This window comes from Schistocerca americana, chromosome X (genome assembly GCF_021461395.2).
Source record: "Schistocerca americana isolate TAMUIC-IGC-003095 chromosome X, iqSchAmer2.1, whole genome shotgun sequence".
Classification (NCBI taxonomy): Eukaryota; Metazoa; Arthropoda; class Insecta; order Orthoptera; family Acrididae; genus Schistocerca; species Schistocerca americana.
The window spans coordinates 89,473,796-89,495,799 of NC_060130.1; the positions used below are offsets into that span (position 1 = coordinate 89,473,796).

At 39.5% G+C, this 22,004-nt stretch overlaps 1 protein-coding gene across 1 annotated transcript in view; it reads left to right on the top strand.

Annotated features, from left to right (window-relative positions):
- The window catches only part of LOC124555824 (neurogenic locus Notch protein), a 166,616-nt gene extending 145,162 nt beyond the window's left edge, over nt 1-21,454 (top strand). The window contains exons 9-24 of the mRNA XM_047129891.1: nt 8,450-8,686; nt 8,865-9,171; nt 9,636-9,895; nt 10,001-10,271; nt 10,415-10,647; nt 10,769-11,063; nt 11,547-11,836; nt 11,951-13,217; nt 13,360-13,555; nt 13,793-13,993; nt 14,106-14,350; nt 14,766-15,114; nt 15,724-16,056; nt 16,385-16,630; nt 16,848-17,067; nt 18,147-21,454. Coding sequence (XP_046985847.1) covers nt 8,450-8,686; nt 8,865-9,171; nt 9,636-9,895; nt 10,001-10,271; nt 10,415-10,647; nt 10,769-11,063; nt 11,547-11,836; nt 11,951-13,217; nt 13,360-13,555; nt 13,793-13,993; nt 14,106-14,350; nt 14,766-15,114; nt 15,724-16,056; nt 16,385-16,630; nt 16,848-17,067; nt 18,147-19,198 — 6,002 coding nt within the window. The 3' untranslated portion in view covers nt 19,199-21,454. The remainder of the gene's footprint in view (nt 1-8,449; nt 8,687-8,864; nt 9,172-9,635; nt 9,896-10,000; nt 10,272-10,414; nt 10,648-10,768; nt 11,064-11,546; nt 11,837-11,950; nt 13,218-13,359; nt 13,556-13,792; nt 13,994-14,105; nt 14,351-14,765; nt 15,115-15,723; nt 16,057-16,384; nt 16,631-16,847; nt 17,068-18,146) is intronic.
- The last annotated feature ends 550 nt before the right edge of the window (nt 21,455-22,004 follow it).

Below are 22,004 nucleotides of genomic sequence, written 5' to 3' on the forward strand. Positions count from 1 at the left end.
AGTCTACGTGCCGAGCCTAGAAATTATCTGGCGCGCCCAGTACACACTACGGATGAAGGTTATCGGTGAAATAATCGGATTCGTTTATAAGTGCCTTTTTCCACGCAAATTTAATCTGCCTGTGAAAACCGCTAAAAAATACAGGTTTTTGAAACAACCGATTTGCGTTATTTTACCCCTATTATCTCCTGTAATTATCGTAGAATCGAACAGAGATTGAAAAATTTCGACTCACTAAGTTTCAAGATACATAGAATGAAAATACTAAATTAAATTGGCAAATAAAAGAAAACTTAGTCCGTCCATCGTTAGCTGCTGTTCTCTAAAAGTGACAGGTAGTTGACTGCTGGAAAATATCATCAGTATTTTGCTTGTGATTATAATTTTTTGAAACTCTGCTCAAAAATCATGTTGGAATCGGGGACCATACCACTATTCGGGTATTACGAATAGTCGGTGCTAAAGGGTGAATACTACGACTGAAGAACTCCTGTCTTTCGATTTAATTTGTCCGTTTTCGAGGGCTACAGGCAGATAAAGGCGTGTGATGTAGAAGCAGGCAGCAAATCAGCTATTTTGTATTTTTATCGTATACTATGAATGAATTGTTTTTGCGTTTTCTATTTATTAGTGTTAGCGTAATTTCTGCCCTCTTTTATTATTTCATAGAAATGGTAGGCCAATCCTTAATCTTTTAAGGCAAATGGAGTATTGTACTTCACTGCAACATCACTTTGTAAAAGTATTTCCAGGTTAGTGTTGGTGCCACTGTGCAATGCAACAGATGACCGGCGACGACAGCGAGAAACTACCGTTATACAAGGAGGATGCAAGTCTGGCACACTGCACCTTAAGCCACGAAACACGGCTACAGGGACATTATTGTCTCAGGAATGCTGTGCCAGTTTTTATGGCACGCGTTTGTTACTCGCTTCTCCCATTTTCATTGATAATCCAATATTTCAACCAATGCAGATTTTTCGAAAAAAATTACTCTTTCTTTAAAAAAAAGGCATAATTTAAAAACAGAAAATTTTAGCATTGCTGTGATGACTGACTGATATTCAGGTTTTTTCTTGGTTATTAGTAAGAACTAAAAAACACCGGTTATAACCGAGACAAAACAAATACTGAAAAATACCGGTATCGGTTTTAACCGACCGGTTGTTTCTATCCCTAGCCCCCTCGCCTCAAAGACAGAACCCCGAGCCCCTAACGCGTCGATTCCGTGCTAGGCTTCGATATGCAGCTAGACTGAGCTGAAATAAAATGCAGAAGAGACGATAATGGGAGTGAAGTGTTGGGTGTGTGTTGTACGGGCGGCGTCTGCGCGGGTGAGAGGCGCGTGGGCAGCCGTGACCTGAGCCGCGGCGGTCAGGCAACCCCACCCAGCGCACGTTCCCACCGCTCTCACCGCGGCTGCCTTCTCGTCCTAGCGCCCGTTCTCTGCTTACTCAGTAACGAATTTTTTATGTATTTCGAAAAGCGGGAAGAGACATACCAGAAGTTGTTATATAATTGTTTATCCTGTTATTTGTGTATGTTGTCGTCCGAATGTAGCAGCTGCAGTCACCGTCCCACACTGCAAGAGCCTCAGTTTCACGATTCGTCGATTGGCGGTGGCAGCAGGTGTAGGGGCCCTGTACTACGAGTCAGTGTTGCCAATCTACCTCCGCCGTCTTTTTGATAACATATAGCTGGGGTCCAGAAGTGTGGCATTTTTCACGCTTTCTTTTCCTCGGTTGTGGGAAAGTTCTAAAATCCGTGTCGATTAAAGGAAATTTATTCGCAATTAACTAATATTCCAAAACGTGCTTCATTATGCCATTAAAATGTATCATTAGGTTGAATTAAAACACCCAACAAAGCGTACTAAAGCTGTGCTCGCACGCATTCCCAGCTCTCCAGAATACGCGTACACGAGAACGACAACGTAACTGTGAAATATAAACAGTTGAGGGTGTTACTAGAAACGCTGATGCAGCTTAGCTGACATCAGCAAAGTATTTCAACTTCACTGTAATGGATGAGGCTTTTCTAACAAGGGAACCTCCCCATCGCAACCCCCTCAGATTTAGTTATAAGTTGGCACAGGGATAGGCCTTGAAAAACTGAACACAGATCAATCGAGAAAACAGGAAGAAGTTGTGTGGAACTATGAAAAACATAAGCAAAATATACAAACTGAGTAGTCCATGCGCAAGGTAGGCAACATCGAGGAGAATGTTAGCTCACGAGCGCCGTGGTCCCGTGGTCCCGTGGTTAGCGTGAGCAGCCGTGGAACGACAGGTCCTTGGTTCAATTCTTCCCTCGGGTGAAAATTTTAATTTTTTTATTTTCAGATAATTATCAAAGTTCAGCCACTCACACATAATCAACTTCGCTCTCCAAAATTCCAGGACATGTTCAGATTTGCTTGGACATATACAGAATTTGATGGTCTACCCACGGAAACATTTGAAAACGTAAAAAACATATGTTTTGACAGAGCACAGGGAAAAGTGTGCGACTCTGAAACTGTTGCATTCATTTGATGCAGTTTATGTGACAAACTCTTATGTTTTCCTCGCTTTTTTGGAGTGATTATCATATCCACAAGAAAACCTAAATCGGGCAAGGTAGAAGAATCTTTTTCTCCATTCGCCAAGTGTACAAGTTAGGTGGGTCGACAACATATTCCTGTCATGTGACGCACATGCCGACACCAGTGTCGTATAGAGTATATCAGACGTGTTTTCCTGTGGAGGAATCGGTTGACCTATGACCTTGCGATCAAATGTTTTCGGTTCCTATTGGAGAGGCACGTCCTTTCGTCTACTAATCGCACGGTTTTGCGGTGCGGTCGCAAAACACAGCCACTAAATTTATTACAGTGAACGGAGACGTCAATGAACGAACGGACAGATCATAACTTTGCAAAAATAAAGAAAGTAAAATTTTCACTAGAGGGAAGATGGTTGCTAGTCAATCAAAATCAGTTATCACTAAGTTCTTTTTACATTATATTGCGATTGAGATCATTAAAGTTTATAATAACTGATTGTTTCAGTAAGCTTTGCACACACTGTTTCCCCCCCTCCTCTTTTGCATTCACCGTGCTATTGTATTGGGCGTTTCAGAGCAATCCATCCAGAAGAAATTGTTCACATGCAGGCATGCAAATTTCAATTTCAATTAAATCATCCTTTGATGGCTGAAAGGTGGCGATGACTCAAAGTCGGCCTGTGTGGTGCTTTTACCACTACTGATGTTTTAGTGGAGGTGACATCGAATTTTAAAAGAAATTAAAATCCCAGCAGCACGAGGGATCCAAATTGTAGATCTTTGGTTCCATTCAGATGTCTTGCATCAAATTGCGCAGCCACCTTCACCCCTGAAAGCTGTTTTTCATCCGGGAGAAAACCGGGAAGAATCCCGGAATTTTTCGTTGTTTTGGTTTCCAGTTAAATTTTTGTAATTTTGACTGGAGAGAATCGTTACTCTAACAAAGGATACTACTGTATCCCGCTGCTGTTGAATAATACTGCAGCATTAAAACATGAACGAGAGAAAAAAACGAAAATAAAACTTAAATTGTAAAGGAAATGAGCCATATAAAATAACACAGTGCTCGTACAAGCGTCTGCCAACAGCAAAATGTGTCAAAGGCTTTTGGAAGACTGTGCAATGCTTCATAACAACAAATTGCCTTCGATGAGCGTGACGTCACAACCGTTTACATTAGACTCATTTAATCAGGTACGAATGGGCTCATGCACATACGCAGTTGTGTCGCATATTAGTAGTACCTTCTCCTGCTTCTTGCTACAGAAATGTGGCTGTTGGCTGGGTAAGCAGCAGTAGCAGCAACCAGCCACATGGGGTACCTGGAAAAATTTTGCTGGTGCGCCCAAGTTGCCAGATTCACGCGTGTGCAGCAGGCCCGGATGTAGTGGGGAGTGCAGCAAACCGGGGTATCTGAACCGGCCGGCAGTTTCGGGGGTATTGGGCAAATTCATTTTTTTGGTGGAGGGGGGTGGGGGGACCCTTCTTTCACAAAGCACCTAGCATCCAGCGCACGTCGGTCTATTGATTATTCAAATGATTTTGAAACGCACTCCTGCTGGTTTTTGAACACATTCTAAGTTGATTTTTGAATGCGTGATGTCTCTGCCAGGCGAATCCTAGAAATAAACTTTCCTGCAGACAAAACGGGACGGGGCTATAGAGTGGAATAAAGCCGAACCGGTGAATGCCAAGTGCTGCTTGTTTCTGTGGTTGATTCGGTTTGCGAATGTTCAGCGTTGTTATAATTACTAGCGAAATCCATAGATTCAGACTACCAGAGTGGAAATAAATGACTAACAGGAATAACAGATAAGAAAGATTATGTATTATCTTCTCGGTGTATCCAAGAAAGTGAAATCCTGACAAATTTTTTGGCAAGATCGCTACATGAGGCAGGGCCAGTTGTAGTCCCCGGCTCACATCCGCTTAAGTTCCATTCTAGGAGTATCGCGGAAAACGCATTGGACGAACACGTAATAACGCCTAACCGGAGAATACTCGCTGGATAGCTAAACCGGTGATTGTGGCAGGGTTAGTGAAGTTAACCGGAGAATGAGTTTTCACAGTGGTGGGAATAGTTACAGAATTAGTGATGACAAGACAGCTTGTTAGAACGAGGAAGGAGAAGAAACGGGTACATCACACAAATTATGGAAGAATATGACGATTCCAAATTCATACAAATATTTTGTTCTACTACTTTTCGGTTTCGTGCATGAGAAACTGGAGCATATGAATGAAATGTGAAACTGTTTCCTAACATAAAGCTTTTTGCTTGTAGTGGGCCAAATAGGTATTTTGTATCGGTACTTCGTGAATTATATTCTGACGTATTATAAAAATGATCATTATTGCCAAAACAGTCTGGCTTATTTGGTGTGTGTTACAATTGCTGAAATATTAGAAAGGCCTATTTTGTTTTCTCCAGCACACAGTGACAAAATAGACGTAATCAGATCGAGAAAGCACACCAGTGTTGGGTACTATTTGTAATAACAGCTTTTTCAGTATTACACGACGACATTTTTCATGTAGCAAAATGTTTGACGAACTTTGATAAGGTAATAGTCCTTTCGCAGAGAGGAAAGCACGCCATGTAAAGCTGTAGCAAGATTAGAGAGAAAAATCGCTAGGACCTAAGGATTGAAGAAATGTGTACTGTCTTGCCTGTCTCTTGTCTTTACTGGTTTTAGGTGTCCTATATTTAGTTTTATGTCACACAGAAGAGCAAGTTATTAGCTAATAGGCAATAAAGAGTCCAGTTTTTCTGAAGAGTTCTTGTTCTCCTGGTTACAAATAATCCTATCCAGTATCAATTGCGAGGTGTTTTTTTGTTTAAAAAAAAAAAAAGAAAGAAAGAAAAGAAAAAGAGGGCAGGATGTCAAACCAGCCGACTGGGAGCAGGAGAAGGGCTACACAGGACATTTTAATTTCCACTGTCCTGAAATAGTTCGATGGCATCCCTTACAAAATATACACGTTTGAGTTCCACAGAGCGAAATACAGTGACGTGCGGTACAACAATGTTGTTTGAAGATGCTTGGCATCTCATCACTGCACACTAAAGACCAAATTATATGTCTTACATTCCTTCGAAGATATGTGTTTTATGTATCGAACTCTTCAGAAAGATGTGCGCTACAAAATAAACTTATTTTTGAAAAGTTTTTTTTTTTATTTTATTTTTATTGACGTTCTGATGTGCAGAGCAGTCTGAGTTATAGTTGGGGGGGGGGGGGGGTGGTTAGTCTCCACGTGACCCGTTTTTACATTTAGTGATTTTTTTTTGTTTCCTCTTCGTTTACTGCTCTCACGTCAAATGAAAACAAGATGGATTTCTGTGGCTGGGAGCTATCAAGTGAATTAAAATACATTCACATAATTACCGAAGGGTAAACTATGTTACTAGTTTCAGATTTTATTTTATTTTATTTCCATCTTTCTGATAGTCAAGCATTAATCGCCTTGCAGAACAATGAAGTTATTTTTGTCGGTTTGATAAATAAATTTGGCTTTTATTAAGCTTTCTGGCTGAGGCAGTCAATTTATTCCACACCATTGGCTAGTTTCAACTGTTCGCTGCATTTCAAGTGCTCATTTTCATATTCTAGCACGTATGGCATTATGCCATAATAAAGAACCAAACATGAGATAATACAGTACTGGTACGCCAAGAAAATTTACGTCCCAAAAACCACACTGAAAAGCTTCATATCTGGTCGAGGCCTACGTCATTGAGAATCTGGACATACGAATGTACACTGTAAGGCGAATTGTGCATTTTAGTATGGTTCACAAAATTCTGACGCTCTTGGAGTATTCTAATGTCTTGTTTCTTTTATGACATAATGTAAGATCTTTTAATGTTTTACACGTACGAACATACGGACTTCCTACATCACCGTAACTGCTCAAGTGCGGTGACTCCTCTTATCTGGCGCTTTCCGACAACTGCTGAAATGAATCTATTTCTAACAGGTCACGGGAAAATATTGTGAATTGTTGTTCGGAAAGTGTTATTTTCAAATCAAATTTCCTTTTACGCAAGTTGAAAAATCACAAAGTGTTTGGTCTCTTTTAAAAATCAACTCTTTGTTGACGAGCCATTTAGAAGAATTTCGAGTCCAGAAGATCAGAGATTTATGTCGGTATTAAAAATTTTGCTAGCATATTTGTGTGATGATGTATCTTAAAGTGTAACATGTGCTAAACAGATCAATATTATAAGTGAAAGTTTAGCTTTTCTTGTAGCTTTTTAATCTTTGAGACAAGTATTATATGCATCCTGTTGGTGGAATTCGAATTTATACTTTCGTAATACGATAATATGCAGCGTACATGTTGCTGCACATCAAAGATCTTTCCATAACATGCCGGGAAATTTTACGGTGCTGTATAAAACCATATCCTATCAAAGGATAAGTTTTACAGTTCCGAGGGAAAGTATACTGTCACTTAATATGGCAAAAGCGTATTTTCACCCAGAAGAAAATGTATTTTTAACCGGGAGATCCGGGAATTTTTTCTCCTTGTCCGCGTATACACTGTGGCACCAACAAAAATGCTTGGAGGTGCATAAGTCTAGATGGACATGTGATCCCTTCATCCCCACAAACATTCAAAATCTTGAGTCGTGGATACTTAGAAGTCATCATTCATCTTTCACAGTATTAAAAATACTCCATACCATTTGGTCTTGTTGCCCCTCCTCCACAAACTGTAGTATGGGCACCTTTGCCAGATTTCTCTTCTTTCGTGAATTTGTTAAGACCAGATAATTTGACTTTGTGTGTATAAATGAAAATGGTTGTATCTTGTGAACATTACCTTCCATTCTGCTTGAATAGGTCTCATCTCTGTAATTCTTTTGCTCTGCACATCTGGGCAAGAACAACAGAGCTCATCAACCATTACTTTGAGGAGTATGACACACTCTCATAAGGGAATTAAGGTCTGTGTTTCACATCACTGCCAGACCATCAAATTCTGCGTACAGATGTGTGGTTGTACAATTCTTTTTTTCCCTTGAAATGGTCACTAAAAAGAATAGAAATCATAGTTGCCCATAGTTAGCCATATTTGTTAAATCTGGAATAACGCATTACAAGTTGATTCACAGTGCTGAAATGCATTGTGTGTCTCAAGATTAATTTAATATTTACAATTTGTCCAAATGTGGTTCCATATTCATGCACCAGCATTTATGTGGTTGTGGCAGCTGAGCAAACATTTCTCACTTCATGTTGCTTCACAGTAATTTCCCAAGAATATTCACAATTAAATTTAACATCTCTCTGTATTATTTCTGTTAATATGTGAGATATTTTTGAAACACAACTGTGTCTAAAGTTGGGTTATTTAGTGATTAGAAATATGATTGGTTGTGCATTAGATTCAGATAAGTCTGTTGATTGTAGTTATTAGAGTGCAACTTTATATCCTCATATGAGAGCACATTACTTGTTCTATGATGGCTTTTTGATTGGTGGTACCAACTAGAATAATGTTTAGTTGAAAAAAAAATATGCTCAAAGTTCCTTTCATGATACTGTAAGTAAAAAACATAGTCTGTCAAGGAAATAAAGAATACACAGGAATCAGTGTTGTTGTTGTTATGCATTGTTTTATATTCATTTTTTTGAATACTTAAGCAATAATTCTTATTACTATAACTCTTTTGTGATGGCAGTATTCAGATGCATCAGTCCCGTTTGCAGTTGGTAACCTGAAGTGCTATAAGCAACTGTCTAATTACTTGTTTAGTGTTCAGGCATTTTTAGATATATTCAGTTCTTTGTCTATAACCATCTTTTGTGATTCATCTCAATTTGCAGGGCGTGATTTTAGTGTGATATTGCCCTAAACATAATTCTGTTTCTGATAACACAATTTGTATTTGCAGGTTTCACTGGAACACAGTGTGAAACGGACATAGATGAATGTCAATCCAGCCCTTGCCTGAATGGAGGAATCTGCAATGATTTGATAAATACGTTTAGCTGTGCTTGTGCTTTTGGCTTCACTGGAAATAGGTGCCAGACAAATATTGATGACTGTATCAGTAATCCTTGTCGCAATGGAGGAATCTGCAGAGACTCTGTAGCTGGCTACACTTGTGATTGCCCACCTGGATTCACTGGTAAGTTTCAGTTGTGGTATGTTGGTTCCTACTCTTAAAATAATGAGTATCAGATGGATGAGGAAAGCTGTGCTAATGTGTCCGCGTAATTGTTATTAATTTTATTTGTTCAAATTTGGACAATCAGGCCTAGGCAGACACACGTACCATGTATTTATTAGCTGTGATTCTTTTACAGGAATAAATTGTGAAACAAACATAAATGATTGCCAGAGTTCTCCTTGTCACCGGGGTGAATGTGTGGACGGTGAGAACTCTTTCACGTGCAACTGCCATCCAGGGTATACAGGTTATTTGTGCCAAAATCAAATAGATGAATGTGAAAGCAATCCGTGTCAGTTTGGAGGCCACTGTGAAGATCTAATTGCCGGTTACCAATGTCGCTGCAAGCCTGGGACGTCTGGTCCTAACTGTGAAATTAATGTCAATGAGTGCTTCAGCAATCCTTGTCGTAACAGGGCAAATTGTGTTGATGGAATCAGCAAGTAAGTTTACATTTGAAGTCAAAAAATAACTGTTCTAGGAAATAAACATATAATTTAGATCAGCACAGAAGAATTTGTTGCAATAAATGACTACCTGTCAGCTTTTTTAGTAAAATATATTTCAGTGATATGACCACCTGAAGCAGGTGACATTATACATGAGTCATTCAGCAGCAGGATGGAATTATATTCCTTAGTAGCTGCACATTTTGAGCCTCCCCCTCAGAAAAAGAAGCTTAAAAGTGTTGAAGGGGAAAAATTAACCAGTGACAGTTCCGTAGTATGTTTTTTGGAAGTTTTTCAAATCATTACCCAAATTTAAAGAAATTATCAATCTCTTGCATGTATATTAATAACTATTTACTCGTGTTTGTATGATTATTTGAGGTTCACCATTTAATTTTCAGCTTTTAGTGATCATCATTGAATTGTTTGCAAAGTAAATGACCTGTAATATTTTGCAGATACACATGTGAATGCCTTCCTGGTTATGCTGGACAGCATTGTGAAACCAATATAAATGAATGTGCAAGCAACCCTTGTGCAAATGGGGGTCGCTGTATGGATTTAGTCGACGGATTCCGCTGCGAATGCCCTCGGGGCTATTACGATGCACGTTGTTTGAGTGATGTTGATGAATGTGCTAGCAATCCCTGCATGAATGGAGGCAGGTGTGAAGATGGAGTCAATCAGTTCATATGTCATTGCATACCTGGTTATGGAGGTACTTGAGATTATACTTTAGTTATTGTGTATGAACTCGTATTTAAAAAAAATTATATCACTTGACTAGAAAGGTATATCATGGATCAAACTATTTTTGTTACAGGAAAACGCTGTGAGCTGGATCTGGATGAATGTGGATCAAATCCTTGTCAGCATGGTGGAACATGCTCAGATAAACTCAATGCGTACTCCTGCAAGTGTGTACCTGGTTTCACGGGAATCAACTGTGAAACTAATATCGATGACTGTGCAATAAACCCTTGCAATAATGGTGGTTCATGTATAGATCTTGTCAATGACTACAGCTGTGTCTGTGAGCTTCCGTATACTGGTAGAGATTGCCAGGACAAACTTGATCCCTGTTCACCCAACAGGTACGGTATTTTTTAGTAGGCTTTTTAGCGACAAGGTGAAATATTACTGTCATATAGAATTTGCGTGTCTATTTTTGTCTGTGGTGTAAAATAAGTTTAATTAATATTCAATTCCTTACTAGACATATACATCCATGTTGCAGGTGTCGGAATGGAGCACGTTGTTCACCATCTAGCAACTTCATGGATTTCTCTTGTTCATGTGGTCTGGGGTACACTGGTCGCCTTTGTGATGAAGATGTTGATGAGTGTGTGTTATCTTCACCATGCCGCAATGGAGCAACCTGCAGAAACACTAATGGCTCTTACCACTGCATTTGTGCACTAGGTTATGAAGGACGTGACTGCATCACAAACACAGATGATTGTGCTTCATGTAAGTTAATCAGTAAAAAATAACAGTTCAGTACTGTGCTAAGAATGTTTGTATCTGAATATACAACTTAAATTGCATTCTGAATATCACTGGTATTTCTGATTGTTTTCTCTGATTTTAGTCCCCTGTCAGAATGGTGGTACCTGCCTTGATGCAATTGGCGATTATACCTGCCTGTGTGTTGATGGATTTGGTGGAAAGCACTGTGAAATAGATATTGATGAATGTCAATCATCTCCTTGCCACAATGGTGCCACTTGCACTCAGTATGTTAATTCATATACTTGCACTTGCCCACTTGGTTTCTCTGGAATGAACTGCCAAACAAATGACGAGGACTGTACCGACAGTAGTTGCATGAATGGAGGGAAATGTGTTGATGGCATTAATAATTACACTTGCATATGTCAGCCAGGGTAAGTCTTCACTAAAACTTACCTCCATTAATAGTGTAGTCCAAGTGAGTGAAATCTCTGTGAGTTAACATTAATAGTTGCATCCATTTAATTTGGATTTTAATCAGTAATAGCTTTGCTTGGCTTAAAAATTATGGCTTTCCTAAGTTTCATTTGTATTATGGTAAATAAGTGCTAGTCACATAGTCTTTCATGTATAGGTGTAGTAATTCATTAATTGACAGAGAGATTGTTTCTTTACTTACTGTGAAACATCCTCCGGGAGTGATGTCATATAGATAATTGATTCTGTTATGATGCTTTTTAAACATTTCATATATGTTACAGTTTGCTTTTAAAACATAAACAGCTTGTTACTTGCCAGTACCTTATTATATCTGCCTTGTAGTTTAACCACGTTAAGCACTATTTTGAATTTTGTTTACCAACTGTGCTGTACCTCAAGCTCTTATATGATGTTCTTCATGGGTAATGATGCTGCAGGTACACTGGATCAAACTGCCAATATCGCATCAACGAATGTGACAGTCACCCATGCTCTAATGGTGGAACCTGTCAAGACCATGTGAAGTACTTCACCTGCCACTGCCCATACGGTTATACTGGAAAATACTGTGACAGCTATGTAGATTGGTGTAGCACTGAGCCGTGTATGAATGAAGCTACATGTTTACAAACAAAGAATACTTATCAATGCATTTGTGCTCCAGGATGGACTGGCAAAGTCTGTGATGTTGAAATGGTATCGTGTAGCGATGCAGCACTACGGAAGGGTAAGTAACAGTATTATTGGTTGATGTCATTTGGATTGCAGCTGTGTTTGATTTTTTTGTAATTATTACATCAAATTTCTGTTGTTATAATGTTTGTTTAATATTTTCCAACAGGAGTAAATCGTGAGGACTTGTGTAATAATGGTACCTGTGAAGATATAGGAAACAGTCATCGGTGCCACTGTATGGAAGGGTACAGTGGCAGTTATTGCCAACAGGAAATTGATGAGTGTGAATCAGCTCCTTGCCAGAATGGTGCTACATGCAAAAATCTAGTTGGTTCGTATGCATGCCAGTGTGCACAAGGATTCCAGGGACAGAACTGTGAGCTCAATGTGGATGATTGTAGACCTAATCCTTGCCAGAATGGTGGAACCTGCCATGACCTGGTTGCCAGGTTCAGCTGTTCTTGTCCACCAGGAACACTTGGCATCATATGTGAGATTAACGTAGAAGACTGTGTGCCAGGAGCTTGCCACAACAATGGTACTTGTGTGGATCGTGTCGGTGGCTTCGAATGCCGTTGCCCTCCAGGATTTGTAGGTCCGCGCTGCGAAGGTGATATCAATGAATGTCTGTCAGACCCATGCTCCTCACCAGGAACACAAGACTGTGTCCAGCTTGTCAATAATTACCATTGCAATTGCAAGCCGGGCTACATGGGACGGCACTGTGAAGTTCGTGTCGATTTTTGTGCCAGTGCACCATGTGCCAACGGTGGTATTTGTGAAGCCCTGGAAGCAGGCCATACGTGTATTTGTCCCGAGGGCTACTACGGTCCAGACTGCCGTTTTGCTGGCTATGGTTGTGAGTCGGACCCCTGTCAGAATGGTGGTGCATGCAGAGTGATTGACGGTGTAGGGTATCACTGTGACTGCCCTTCTGGAACAGCTGGTGCGCACTGTGAACTTGACACGAGAGACGAGTGTGCAAGTAGCCCCTGCCAACACGGTGGAACTTGTCAGAATCGTATAGGTGACTATGCATGCTATTGTCTGCGCACATGGACTGGGAAGAATTGTGAACTGTATGATCCATCGTTTCCTGGAGGCATTGGACGCCCTCCTCCAGCAGAGCCCACTGTCAGCACAATTGGCATTTACAGTGTTCAGGATCTCGATATGGATAGGCAGAGGCAGAAGTGCATTGAGAACGGCTGCAGGGAAAAAGCTGGAAACCATCATTGTGATGAAGAGTGCAATGTAGCTGCATGCAACTATGATGGCAATGATTGCTCTCTTGGAATAGATCCTTGGAAGAATTGCACAGCACCTATCGACTGTCGCAGAGTCTTTATGAATGGAGTCTGTGATGCCGTTTGCAATAATCCAATGTGCTTATTTGATGGAAGAGACTGCCAGAAATCACTTAATCCTTGCAAGTGAGTTCATGATACTTCAGTATAATATACAAGTACAAAGATTATTGTCGGACTATTTTTTTAAGTTATTTTGTCAATGAACTACATTTGTAAAGTTCTCAGATTTTTATGATGTTGTTTAATGTCAATTTCTTATTTTCAGCCCCATTTATGATGCTTATTGTCAGAAGCACTATGCAAATGGTCATTGCGATTATGGGTGCAACAATGAAGAGTGCAACTGGGATGGCCTAGATTGTGAAAATGAGCAACCATTATTGGCTGATGGTCTTATTTCCATTGTGGTCCTCATGGATATGCAGGTGTTCCGCTCAAATATTGTTGCTTTTTTGAGAGAGGTAAGTAAATACAAATATTATACTATTTCTGCATTATTATCTAAGATTCCTTATTAATATTTGCTGACTGTTGGTTATGGGAATGGAGAATCTTAAACCATTAACATATTCATTTGTATTATGTTGTTTTGATTGTTTGATGCTACAAAAAGTTAACTAGAACTCCTAGTGTACACATTAATAACTGCTTTATGATGTTCTTACTGTAATTGCGGAAACCCATTGTCTTTTCTGTAGATTGGCAATCAGCTGCGCACAACTCTTAGGGTGAAGAAGGATGAAGCAGGAAATGATATGATTTATCCGTGGAAACTAGAAAGTGATTCAGGTTCGAGCATTATGTTTGGTCGTGGAAGCTCTGGAGTGATAGCATATTTGGAAATGGACAATCGAAAATGTGCTTTGGAGAGTGCAGAATGCTTCCGCTCAGCAAATGAGGTACATATGTCATTTATTTTTAGAGTAAGAGTTACAAATTCAGTTTTACATACATATATTTCTTTTCAGTAAGTGATGCATTATGTTAATGAATTGTCCATCCATATTTCAGGCTGCACATTTCTTAGCTGGAACTGCAGCTAGGCACTCAATTTCTAAAACATTTCCAATTTATCAAGTTCGGGGTGTCGAGGGTCCAATTCCTGGTGACGAACCGAGCACAAATGTGAAGTACGTGTTCATCGGGGTAGTGATAGTGTTGCTTGCTGGGTTGCTCATAGGGGTTCTCGTTACTGCTCAACGGAAACGTGCCCAAGGCATTACTTGGTTCCCAGAAGGATTTTTACGAAGCAGCAGGTATAACACTTGAATTTATAGCTTTTCATTAGTTCACGTAAAGTTTAGTATCTACTGCATACAATATCTAAAATACACAATATCACTACATTCTCCACAGGAAAGGTTATTAATTTGAAGATCCTAGCTCTTTTTGAGCTTGTTTTTGTGATGAATACTTGCATAGAGTTACAACTCTCTATGTAATACATACACTCATATAGCTACAACATCAGCTTTAGAAAATGACAGAATTTACAACTGAGTGAAAATAAAAGCTATAAAACTATGACATACTATTTAATCAGATATAATGAAAATTTAATCAGATATATATGCACATTTATTGATATTGTACTTTTTATTAGATATGTATTTTAGTTATTAGTAATGGTAACGGTCAAAGCATGATCCACAGTAAAATGTCATTTGACAGCGGTCAGCGGCGGCGTTCCCGTCGCAGGGGCCCCGATGGTCAGGAAATGAGAAATCTGCACAAACAACCATCTGGAGGCTGTGTCGATGTCACCACTGGAGCTGTGCCCGGGGCACCAGTGGGTGTAGGAGCAGGTCCTGGGCAGGCAACACAGTGGTCTGATGATGAAGTGGACCTACACCCACCCAAAAGATTACGTGTTGGGACCTGTGAGGCTGGTTACGCATCAGATCACACTGCTGTCACAGAATATGAGGAGGGCGAAGCACGGACGTGGACACAACAACACCTTGAGGTGGCAGACATGAGACACAGGCCAGATCCAGCCATACTGACACCTCCTAGTTTGGTGAGTGTTGTTAAATTCCTAACAAAAAGAAGCAATTTTTTTACCTAGTATTCTCTTTTGTTTAATCACATATGTTAACTTTGTCGAGTGGGTGATCAGTTACTATTTATGATTATTATTTGTACTTGAACGATGTCACTGCTTCTTCTATGAAATGGTGTGTGTACACAAGAATATTATGTTACATCGTAGGTATTCGGAGTTTCCTTGCATTTAAAAACTTAAAGTACGAGTTTTCAGCTTGTGTGACAATTGAAGACTTTAATTCAGTTAATCTCGGCTCCTTCATTAAATGAAGTATCGCAGCATGAAGAGTGCTTGTTATTATTTGGTTGCCATAATTTTTTTATAATGCTCAAATGTGTTTTGCACCTGGTTTTCATAGTTGCATAAACTATTGTGTTGTCAGAGAAAGTCATTGTTAGCGGGATTTAAAACTTTTATTTAAATTATTTGACTAGAAGTTGGAATGTAATTTACACTGCAGATAATAATTGTTAAGATGAAGATTATTTAATATAGAAGTTTTGTAGCACTTGAGTTGTTAATGATTATGCTCTTTCATTGCCATAAAACACAGAGAGAGTAAATCTGTCTTCTTCACCACAGGAGGGTGGCCAAGATGTGGATGTACGGGGTCCGTGTGGAATGACTCCATTAATGGTAGCAGCAGTTCGTGGTGGAGGCATAGACACTGGCGAGGATGAGGATGATGATGGAAGTGCAGCAGCTGTCATTACCGATCTCGTGGCTCAAGGAGCTGAACTTAACGCCACAATGGACAAAACAGGAGAGACTTCTCTTCATTTAGCAGCCCGATATGCTAGAGCTGATGCTGCAAAACGTCTTTTGGATGCTGGTGCAGATGCAAACCTACAAGATAATACTGGTCGTACCCCACTACATGCTGCTGTTGCTGCAGATGCCATGGGAGTTTTCCAGGTACATACAATACTACATGTTACATAGGAAGTTTGATTCATTTTGTGAACACTGCTGCTATTTAATCTGTTAAAGGTGTGTGTCGTCGTAGAAAGGTGATGATATACTTTTAATATTGGATGGTACTAATGCCTATTTCTTCCATCTGATTTTCATGCTAGCATTAATTCAATTTGTTAATGTTATGTACAGAGTTACATGCAGTTTTACTTGTAATTTTAACTAGTGTAACTTTAAAACAGGTCATTATTCAGTTCAGTTCTACAACTGTAATACAGCAGGGAAATTGTTAATGCAAGTCTTAATTTTTGATAATTCTGATTTGTAGATATTGCTACGTAATCGAGCAACCAATCTAAATGCTCGAATGCATGACGGTACTACTCCACTAATTCTGGCTGCTCGTCTAGCGATTGAGGGCATGGTGGAGGATCTCATAAATGCCGATGCTGATATAAATGCTGCAGATAACTCTGGAAAAACTGCCCTTCATTGGGCTGCTGCTGTTAACAATACTGAAGCAGTAAATATACTGTTAGCACATGGTGCTAACAGGGATGCTCAAGATGACAAGGCAAGTTGAAATTGGCCCAACAGTTGTGCAATGTGCTATATATAATTAGATTCATGATAATACTGAGTATTCACTTAGCTGTTATTCTAATTTGGTATATCAGTTTATTTATGTGAGTGCATACATGTAATAAAATACAATTCCAGTGATACAACTTTTCCTCAAGAAATGCAAGTGAAACTTACTATTCTAAATGGATCTCTTGTATTTCTTTCAGGATGAGACACCATTGTTCCTTGCTGCTCGTGAAGGAAGTTACGAAGCTTGTAAAGCCCTACTGGACAACTTTGCTAACAGAGAAATCACGGATCATATGGACAGGTTGCCAAGAGATGTAGCAGGAGAGAGGTTGCACCATGATATTGTGAGATTACTTGATGAGCACGTTCCACGCAGCCCACAGATGGTTACTGTCATACCGAATGGGCCTATCATAGGTAAAAAGCAGAGTTAGCTATGTATTTACAATAAAATGATTTTAATTCAAACTCAAAATAATATGCAATTAAAATTAATCATTTATAGTAAATAGAAAGACATCAAAATCACTATTATTGCTGTCTGAAGGAAAATGGTTTGGAGCCTGTTGTTGTTTTAATTTCTAGTGAGTAAAGAGAATGAACAAAATTACAGATGTGCAAAAAACCTCTATTTCAAAGTATGCATCATTTAACTGCAAAGTGTAATACTCTCTTTTTTTTTCTATTTCATAACTTTTACTTGCAGATATGCTGTGATACAACTGTTCTTAACCATCTGAAAGTATTTATGAAAGGGGCAAAATGTTCTTCTTCTTAGTGTTACGTAAAACACATTCTCCTCTGCAGTACACATTGTGGCTAATGCTGTTCTCTGCAAGTCTTTTAATCTGGGAGAATTATCTGTCTGTCTGTCAGTATATCATAGTAGGTGTTTTATATCTGTTATTGAAGGAAATAATTGGGAGTTGTGTTGTTTAATGAGTTGGCAATAAGTTTGGGCTGACTCTCCTTTTGTGTTAAGATAGTGCAAATTGCATCAAATTGAAAAAGTCTACAACATACTTTGTAAAAACTCCTGATACACAGTGTGCATACCTGGTGTTTGAGGTAGATGATGATATGCGTTATTATTCATTATTATTTTGCTAAACATAAATGCTCTAGTTTCTGCTATATTTTTTAAATAAAATATACAAAGCATGTGATTGCTCCATTTGTGTCGGTTATAGTGTTCTGTTAATCTTTTGCTGTGTTCTGCACATATTATTATTTTTTTTTTTTAAGTCTTTATGCTGTGACACTTTTGTCTTTCTTTGAGGTTTTTATAACACAAATAAGTCAGATTCCACAGGACTGCTTCATTAAAGCTACAACCAATTCCTTACCCCTTTTTCTACAACTGAACTAACACACTACCTCTAAGAAAGTGAAGTCTAGCATTACATCTCTCTTTCCTTTCGTAGTTTTTATATCTTTAAAGTTTTTATTTTGTTCAGTATTATAAAATCATTAAATATATCAATTTTGTGTTCTAGGTTCACCAAATCACCATCATCATCTGATTACTCACCCTACAGTAATAGGGGCTGGTACGAAACCGTCCAAATCTAAGAAACGTCCCAAGCCAGGAGCCAACGCAAACGGTCAGAATGCGGCAGGTGGCAGTTCACCGACCAGCCCCGATACAGACGGAGTGGCCGGAGTACGCCGAAAACCGAGTGTCAAGAAATCAGGGGGAAAGAAACCGCCAGTAGGCACTCAGCCTCAGAGTGTGGAAAGTGCGGCATCTTCGCTTTCCCCAGTCACTTCGCTGGAGTCCCCTCGCACGGTGGGCGGACCGGCAGGTGCCGCCGACGGTAGTGTTCCCAGTCCCTACGACGGTTCGGTCTACAGCAACGGCGGTCTCTCATTACCAAAGCAGCCTCCGGCCTACGAGGACTGCGTGAAGGGCACAGCCGGAGGACCTCTGCAGAGTCTGCGCGCACTCGGGCTGGAGCAGTACGGGTGCTACGGAGGGCTGTTCGACCCGACAGGTGCCAGCCAGCAGCAGCTGCAGCTGGCGACTCTGCAGGTCCACGCCCAAGCGCAGGCCCTTTCGCCGCCGTACAGCAACCAGCAGTCTCCACCGCACAGTGTGAGCTCACCCGCGGCGAGCTACGGCGGTTCACCTTCGCCGGCAAAATCGAGGCCGTCGCTACCTACCTCGCCGACACACATGGCTGCGCTGCGTGCGGCGACTCAACAGAAACACGGACTTACTGGCCAGCAACAGGCACAGGCTGTGGGCTTCGACTTTCCCGATTTGGCAGGTGCAGCTGTGGGTGCCGCGGGAGCTGGACCGGGTGCGGCTTTTGGTCTACAGCAACAGTACTACCACTACTTGACGCCCCCGTCACAGCACTCTGAAGCGACACCTCAGCACTATGTTCAGGCACCGGATAATTTCCCCACTCCGTCCCCAGAGTCTCCGGGCCACTGGTCGTCTTCGTCACCGCGCTCTGCATCTGACTGGTCGGAGGGCACGAGGAGTCCCGCCTATGCTACAGGAGCGCAACATCAGAAACAGGCTGAGGCAATCTACATATAGTTGGTAGAGACCTCCATTGAATGAAGTGTAGTGTTCTATGAAATGCACTTCCTGTTACTGGAGTGTAGAAATCTGAAGATTTGTGAACAGAGAAAAACTAAATTGTGTAGCTGGTCTTCAGAGAAATAAATTGGAACATGGTTTTTAATGTCCATTGCATTTCTTGTGCTGAACAGTAACATATTACCTGTACGAAATGAAGTTAGTGCGTCGTGACTGAGCGAGTTAAAGTATGTGCATCGGGCTCGAGCACAAAAAGTTTATCATGAAGGTAAATGAGAGAGTGTTTCTGATCGTCATTTGGTTTACAATACGTGTGCACAATAGCTCTCAGTGTGAAGTTAAGAGTCAGTAATTGCTATTGTGGATGTGCCTATTAGCATCAACTTTTACCCACCTATGGGCCACATTTTAACAATGGAACTGTCGCCCACTCACAGTAAGAGTGCTCTTGCCTGAAGGAGCTCTGTTATGAAAGTGGGAAGTACCACTGTGAATTTGAGCTTTCTAAACTTTGACAGTTGGAGCCAGCTATTTGAAACAAAGACAAGGAAAAAGGAAACTGTGTGTGATATTACATTTCTGGTAACACTGAACCTGTTTCAAATGGAAAAAGTGTTGTTGATGCCCTTGTGAGAAAATTGTTTGATGCCAAAAGACTTGCTGACTGATGTTGCTGGGGACAATTATTTTTTTGATATTTTTTTCTCTCAAGAAACAGAAAAGAGAACAGTTATGAGGGTAAAAAATACCTGGCAATTAGGACGTACTAAGTGTTGTACAAAAAGTGATTTCCCCTATTTTGGGCTTATTTTATTGACTCAACTTTGTACAAAAATGATGTCCCTTTTTTTGTGCTTATTTTATTAAATTGACATAGTGTACTCTATTTAATATTTTACACTGGTTAAGAAGAGGAAGTTCTTCAATCAGTTCAATTGGAGCAGTATCTATTCCTCCTCATTTTTATATGTACTTGTTTTCTCTCATTTGCTAACAGAAAATCTTGCTCATAAAGGATGACAAATGCCTTTTACCTTGCCATGCAGTGGTGCATCCAGATGTAAAATGTCTTTCATTCCATCATTATTTTTCTACAGCTTTATATGTGTATGAAAATTTGTAGCACATAAAGTACTTGGTCTTTTATAAAGATATATTTTTATAGTTTCCTAAGCATGTCTTGATTGTTGAGAGTTTGTGATTATAATGATGCGAAAATTTTAGTTGGTGACTGTCTGACATGTTTTATAGTAATGTAAAATAGGCTGAATATATTTAATTTTATAATTGTTTTTAATGTATGTTGTAAATAATGTGTTTATGTTATGTACAAAGCTACTGATGAAAGAATTAGTGAACAAATTGCCAGAATACAGTAGGCAGTTGAGTACTTAATTGTATTCTGGGTTGGTATGTGTATTATATGTTAAGACAGATGGCCTGAGAGTGGTTCAGATATTAGTGTTGTAGACTAAGACTTAGATTTCTATGATTGATCAACACTTTATGCTGAAAGATTCTAAGTGCCTTGAACACAAAAGGAGTGTATTGCAATGTTGCAATTTCTTTGAAGTGGTGTGTAATAATGTGCCTTAGTATGCAGTAATTCCATTTCCAAATTTCATTTGTAAACATATTTGAGAGCATCTGATAGAGTCAAACTGAGAGTTGGTCAGAGTGAACTATGTTTATATTGAAAACATTCCTCTTGTGAATGGAAATTACTGCACTCCTGTTTAGAATCTTAGGAAGTCAGCTGTTTCACACTGTAGATTATAATTATAATTTGATGCTACATCTGATGTTTCTCCTCTTTTTCTAAAATTTTTAAATGACATGCTAAACACCAGGGACCAAAGCACTCTTAAATGGATGCTGAAATATATGACAAAGGCGTTACTTGTTTTGAAAGCAGTTGCCAGTATTTTAAATTGTGTTCAACGCTACAGTATTATGTCATTTCACATTAATATTAAAAATTTTAGAAGATAACACGAGGAGGTTGTTTTTTTCCCAAATACAACAGTTTGAAACATTAAACTATTCATACTCCATCAGTGGGTGCATAGTATGGTATTTGCTGTGAATCACTGGATGATATTCTGTATACATGCTGAATTCCACAGACTTTCACTATAATACATTAAAAAGTGGCTCTCTTTGCCTGTTAGCTTCGTGACCCTGTGGTAGCAAATGAATTTAGGAAGTGGTATTTGCTATTGTAATTTGGTTAATAAAAACATTTATTCTTGATGGATGTTAAATAATTTATGTCTGTATCCATTTGGTATACAGTGTTATTACTAATTTCCCTACAATTTTTGTGGCAGAACTTATTATGTGATGAGAGGTATTTACGATATGGAACAGAATGCTGAACTGATTGCAAGGAAGTGCTCATCCAGTTTATGGTGCAAGTCCCTTGCGTTATAATTTGTTACGATGATGCCTTGGTCCACTTCTAATAGGTTTTAGATTGAATGAAACCACCTTACAAATTGCTACAGATGCATGTGGTACACGATATCCTTTCATAGGCTCATTTTGAATTAATCATCACTTTTCCTAAAAGCCTTACTGGCTTTTAAAATATGTTCTGTTTCACTGTGGCATTAATTCTGTTGTGTCTTAATGTCCCTCAGTTCTTTCACGTAGCCTAGGATTGGTTTCCTGATTCTTAGTGTTCACATTCAGAGTTCAACACACTAGGAGAAATGGCTTTAGAAAATGCAGGTCATTTTGAGAGAGACCATGTGAACATAATTGTCAACAGCAATTGAAAACATCAGAATAGTAATTATTG